This window comes from Scyliorhinus torazame, chromosome 4, assembly GCF_047496885.1.
Source record: "Scyliorhinus torazame isolate Kashiwa2021f chromosome 4, sScyTor2.1, whole genome shotgun sequence".
Classification (NCBI taxonomy): Eukaryota; Metazoa; Chordata; class Chondrichthyes; order Carcharhiniformes; family Scyliorhinidae; genus Scyliorhinus; species Scyliorhinus torazame.
Window position 1 is genome coordinate 267,983,356 of NC_092710.1, and position 6,518 is coordinate 267,989,873.

Sequence of the window (6,518 nt, forward strand, 5' to 3'; positions counted from 1 at the left end):
CGTGGGGCGGGCTCTGTATACCACCTTCAGTTGTATCAGCCCCAACCTCGCGCACGCGGTGGAGGCATTCACTCTCCGGAGCACCTCACACCAGAACCCCTCCTCCATATCCTCTCCCAACTCTTCCTCCCACTTTGCTTTGATTCCCTTCCAGTGGTGTCTTCTTCTCTTCCAAAATAACTCTGTAAACCACTGACACTACCCCATTCTCCAGTCCCCGTCATCAGCACCTCCTCCAGCAATGTGGAGGCCGGCTCCACCGGGAAGCTCTGTATCTCCTTTCCTGGCAAAATCTCGAACCTGCGTATATCTAAACATTTCCCCCTGCTCCAGCCCATACTTCGCTTCCAGCTCGTTCAGCCTTGCAAACCGACCCCTAAGAAACAAATCTTTTAATGTCTTAATCCCTTTCTCCTCCCATTTCTGAAAATTTCCATTTCACCTCCCTGGCTCAAAGCTGTGGTTCCCCCGAATCGGCATCTAAAACATAAGAAAATCTTTTGCCCAGAAAATGGTTAAAGTTCAACTCTGTCACATGTGTAGTTGAGGTGAAAAGCATAATACTTAAATGGGGTAAATAGCAAAGTAAAAGAGGGAATATGGAATAGAAGGATATACTAAATGAGGCAGGATTTTTTCTGAAGTTGCGAAGAGCAAATTTTTGCTATGTTTTCCTACATTACAACATTTGATTGGTTTTAAAATAATTTTGAAATTTTACAGTGTGAAAGAAGTTTATATAGGTGGGTGACCATCTTCAGAAGGAATTCAGGGAAGAGAACTACTTTTGATTTCTTGATGTAGGTAGGAGAATGAGAACTGAAGCAAATAACTTGCTTCAAGACTTTCAAGAAGACATGTTCCATTGTAAACTCTAGAAAAATACATACCCTAAAATTAAAAAATATTTTCCTGCCAACAAGCAGAATTTCATGTAAATAAATTGTGTTGAAACATGTGCCTCATGTCTATTCAATGCTTCCAGTATCAGATCAGCCTCACCACTCTATATTCTATTGGAAACTCTAGAGCATCACAAAGTGACAAGATATTGTTACATGAACATGGAATCTGTTGAAAATAACAAGGCAATTACCAGGGAGACCAATTCAATTTTATTTTTAGTTTTGAAATTTGCCAATTTGTAGGAAGGGTACAAGAGGAACAGTTAACAAATGTTGCAGCAAGAATCTTCATGCTTATAAAGATGTCAGCATTTCTTCTGGAAAATACTGGTTGTATTCCTCATTTAACAATTGTGTATTATCTAAGCTATTGGTAAATAATTGATGACTTGCATAGGGATAAAATAAAATGTTTCAGCTTGTGTTTATGCATTTGACATTCGGTAGAATTACCGTATCCAGTATTTTTACTGGACTCTAATTGTTTCAACAGTTATATAAACCACTTTTGAGTTTTATGACCCATTCTTTCAAAGATATTGTAAAGAGTACTCAAAAGCTGGTGAGATAGTTTGCATAGCCTAACCATAGGTTAGGCGCAAAATGAAGACTCAGGATCAATAATTTTCCCTAGACGCGAAGTGTAAACGAGAAGCATTTCTCTGTTCTTGCTTTTATCTGTGTTATCAGAACTAGCATTTTAGTTATTATGTTAATGGCCAAAATGGTGTAGGGGGAGAATTTTAGGAAACTTCCTTTTGGAAGTAACAGGGTTTCAGATAGTTATCAATTGATCTTGTATATGTTCAGACATACAGCAAAGAGTAATTCACAGCTGGATGAACCAGTACTTGTCAATAGAATAGCAGCAACTAACCAAGTAATTGATTAAATTACATTGTACATAGATTAGTCCAGGAAGATAGTTCTGTAAACAGCAGAAATTGTTTCCTGCAAACAGTTCAGATGTGCAATACTGAAAGAATCACATGAAACAGCCAATGTCGCTACTTATCTAAAGTACAATATAGGGTTTTAACAAAATCTAACATTGCAGTTTTTAATAGAAGGAAAATGTCATTGTTCCGATGTACATCTTGGTTCATTGCAGAGTTATTTGTCAGGCTTGAAGTTAACTATCCAATCAACAGTACTGTGCCAGATGTTCAGGGAAATACCCACAAAGCAACCAACATTGGCCACAGTACAACCAAACGTGAGAACGTAGGAATACAAGGTCTAGCAGATTTTGTTCCCACTTTCAGAAGTGGAACGGTAGGAGAGTTAGACGAGATAACAAATGTGAGATGCACAACTCTTGCTCCTATTGGTATTTGCAACTTGCACAATGATTGGCAAATTGGTGATCAGTTTTAAAAAGATTTATCAATGGTATTCTGGACATCAACATTTAAAGGACCCTCAAACCTTGTATGTTAACAGTGAGGTATTCAGTTTTCTAACAGACTAAACTTTGCTCCTCCTCCAGCCAGAGCTTTAGTTAAATTTGGTGACAAAGACTTTAAAATTATTCACATTATATACTTAACACTCAGTAAGATGAAAGTGCATCTTGTTGATGGTACATCATATCCTTTAGTGCAGTTAAAAGCAGTGCTCAAATTATTCTATCTTTTGCCCATAGTATTTTCCCTGTCAAGAATGCATTGCAGATTGTCAAACATACAAAGGGGTACACAACTCTATATCTGCTGGTTCGTGCATTCAGAGGATGAAGAACTAGGAATGCTTTAGCTTTTAACTTGAGTTTTCCCCTTTTATATACAAAATATAAAATTTTAAACTCGGCCCACCAACTGGTACAAGGCAACAAATTCTCATATGAAACTATAATTCCTTTCTTTCATATTTGAGTATATGAAAATATACAAATAATTACATGGTTTACACTAATATACACAATCCCACTTCATTACTAGCACCACTTGCATATGGTTATCCCAAAAGCACAAAGCAAAATTTACAATTGTCTAAAATGCAGGACCTTCTACTGCAACAAATTGAATCTCGACTGAAACATTCTTAATTTGACTCTATGACAGTATTTTTAAGTTAACCTGAACTGCTCTTGAATTATGCATCAACCTTTAGTAAAGTCTTTAAGTGGACAGTCATTATTTCCTTACTCTCATCAGGATATTCAGCATGTGCTCCTACCCAATGACTGGGTGGCTTAGGTAGAACACTGGGAGATGGTGGCTCACTGAACTTTGGCCCAGCATAGTTCTGATCTCCTTGAAGGCTCAGTACAGATTTCAGACCAACTTTCAGTAATCTTAGATTCTTGGAGCTGTTTCCAGTAATAATCGGCTTTTCCCCCTCTTTTTTGAGAATGTTGCAGCGTTCAACAGAGGGAGCATTCTGACTATGGTTGTTTTCATTTCTTTTTATTGAAGTTTTTCTCAACTGAAGGTTACGCTTGTTTCTTTTCTTGGTATTTAAGGGTTGGCAGTACTCTTCTGCTCTTTTTACACTATACATGAATTGCATTTGTGGAGCTATTGCTTTTTCTGATTTTCCAATATTCGATTTGGTCACCTAAGACAAAAAAAAGAAAACATTAAATGAAATAGACTGCGAGGTACATTGAACTTCAATTTGACGTCAACTTTTAGGTAAGGCTTCAGCCTGAATCAAAACTTTAATCCACTCACACTACTGTGTATTCTAGTAAATGCCCACCGAGCATTATCCTTTCGGAAGTTGGGCAACATTGCACCCTAGACATGTGGCTCAATTGTTAGCACTGCTGCCTCACGGTGCCGAGGTCTCGGGTTCGATTCCAGCCCTGGGTCAGCATCCATGTGGAGTTTGCATATTCTCCTCGTGTCTGCATGGATCTCACCCCCAGAACCCAAAGATGTGCAGGGTACATCTTTAAAGGTCAACCAAATAGAATAATCATTATCGTCACATGTAGGCTTACATTAATGCTGCAATGGAGTTACTGCGAAAAGCCCCTAGTCGCCACAATCCGGCACCTGATCGGGCACAGAGAGACTTGTGGGAAGAAACCGGAGCACCCGGAGGAAACCCACAGACACGGGGAGAACGTGCAGACGCCGCACAAAACAGTGACCCAAGCCGGTGACCCAGAGGACACCATCTCAGACTAAAGGGACGATCCTTTAAAACAGAGATGAGGAGGAATTTCTTCCGCCCCAGAGAGTGATGAATCTGTGGAACTCTTTGCCACAGAGGATGTGGAGGCCAAATCACGGAGTGTCTTTAAGACAGAGATAGATGGGTTTTTGATTAATAAGGGGATCAGGTTATTGGGAGAAGGCAGGAGAATGGGGATGAGAAAATATCAGCCATGATTGAATGGCGCAGCAGACTCGATGGGCCAAGTGGCCTAATTCTGCTCCTATGTCTTATGGTCATATAAGCCGGAATCTAACCTGGGACACTGTGAAGCAACAGTGCTAACTACACCAGGGACAAAGCCACAAAAACTTACCCTTTAATTGGAAAAAAGATTTGGGTACTTCAAATTTATTTTAATTTTTAAAAAAACATTGCACCCGAGACCCGAAGATCACCTGAGCCGCGAACATTTTTGGCAGAAACCAACAGTGGCCCAATTGACCCTTCCCCTGCATGCCATCCAGTAAACAGTAATGGAAGTCACAAAAAAGAATCTCTGGATTGGCAATTTACAGAGAACCAAATAAACCCATGGAACCGGAAATTAAGCCTAGGCACAACCTCCAAGAGCTGTCACCAGGGGAACGGCGAGCTCTGCACTCATTGGTCACAGAACAAAGTGCTGATTGGTTGGCTGTTGTTGGGGCGAAAGAGGACAGCATTCAGCCCAACCGCTTCAGAACGGCCGGAGTTTGAATCCGGACCCCGCCTTCCGCCTGTTCCCAGCCAACACATCCCCCCCTTCCGCCTGTTCCCAACCAACACATCCCCCCGCCTGTTCCCAGCCAACACATCCCCCCCTTCCGCCTGTTCCCAACCAACACATCCCCCCGCCTGTTCCCAGCCAATACCCCCCCCCCCTTACGCCTGTTCCCAGCCAACACATCCCCCCCTTCCGCCTGTTCCCAACCAACACATCCCCCCGCCTGTTCCCAGCCAATACCCCCCCCCCCCTTCCGCCTGTTCCCAGCCAACACATCCCCCCGCCTGTTCCCAGCCAATACCCCCCCCCTTCCGCCTGTTCCCAGCCAACACATCCCCCCGCCTGTTCCCAGCCAATACCCCCCCCTTCCGCCTGTTCCCAGCCAACACATCCCCCCGCCTGTTCCCAGCCAATACCCCCCCCTTCCGCCTGTTCCCAGCCAACACATCCCCCCGCCTGTTCCCAGCCAATACCCCCCCCTTACGCCTGTTCCCAGCCAACACATCCCCCCTTCCGCCTGTTCCCAGCCAACACATCCCCCCTTCCGCCTGTTCCCAACAACACATCCCCCGCCTGTTCCCAGCCAATACCCCCCCTTCCGCCTGTTCCCAACCAACATCCCCCCCCCCCCCCCCCCCATCCGCCTGTTCCCAGCCAACACATCTCTCTCTCCCCCCCCCCCCTTCCGCCTGTTCCCAACCAAACACACACAGCCCCCCCCCTCCCTCCCTTCCGCCTGTTCCCAACCAAACACACACAGCCCCCCCCCCCCTCCCCTCCCCTCCCCTCCGCCTGTTCCAGTCAGTATCGGGAATTCCCAATTTCAAACATTTAATGGTTCTCCTCCGCCGGAGACACCCATCTCGCCTCCCATGTCCCTGAGGGTTGGGGAGGTAAACGTGGCCACAATATACCGGACTGAGTCTGAACCCTCACGGAACTCTCCCCAGGCCCAGCGCTCTCTTACCTTCCCGTCCTTGTGCTCGTCGGCGCTCAGAGAGCTGGCGGTCGCTGACGGAGTTTTGTCGGCCACCGATGGGCCGCCAGGCCCACTCCGGATGCCAATCTGCAGCGCTGGCCGGCTGTGCGTGTGTCTTTGCAGGAGCCCGGCCGAGGAAGAGCAACGGATCTTCCAGCCTCGGCTCACCACGGTCGCCTTGCTCTGATGTTGGTGCGGTTGCTGCTGGTGGTGGTGGTGACGGTGGCGGCTTGCGGCGACGGTCTTGGAGGCGCCGACGGACAGGGGTCCGGGCGGCGGTAGAGGCAAAGGTAACGGGTGCATCGCCACCTCCGCTTCCGACCTGTGGCTAAAACCCCGAGCTCAGCATCGGAGGTGCGATGTCCAGCGGAGGAGACGGTCACCATGCAACGCGAAGCCCCCGCCGTCCAGTTCTTCGTCCAAACGAAGGGCGGGGGAAATGTCCGGACGGCCTCCGCAGACAGAAGAACACGTCGCCTTTCTCCGTCAGTTAAAAGTTTCAAAGGCTGAAAATGGCGGCCGGGCTGAAGCGACTTCCTGCGATTGTTCGCTCACTCGTAAATCCTCCCGGCTCAGGCTCTACCTCCTCACCCCAAAACTTATATATTTGGCTATAATTATCGCCGGCTTCAGGTGTCTTTATTTTAGCGGACGGACGACAAGGAGCTGACCCCTGTTTACAAACAGTATGAATTAACATCGACTCTGGGCAGTCAGCTTAATATCGCTCCTCTCCTGACAACAACCCGGGGGGGGGGGGGGG

General features: G+C 46.1%; 1 protein-coding gene across 1 annotated transcript; it reads right to left on the bottom strand.

Moving 5' to 3' along the window:
- Positions 1 to 1,092: 1,092 nt before the first annotated feature.
- Positions 1,093 to 6,518, bottom strand: LOC140410930 (proline-rich nuclear receptor coactivator 1-like). Its single transcript, XM_072499774.1, is given in 3 exon segments — positions 1,093 to 3,464; positions 5,744 to 6,063; positions 6,066 to 6,518. Coding segments are annotated over 3 exon segments (861 nt in total). The 5' UTR covers positions 6,142 to 6,518; the 3' UTR covers positions 1,093 to 2,999.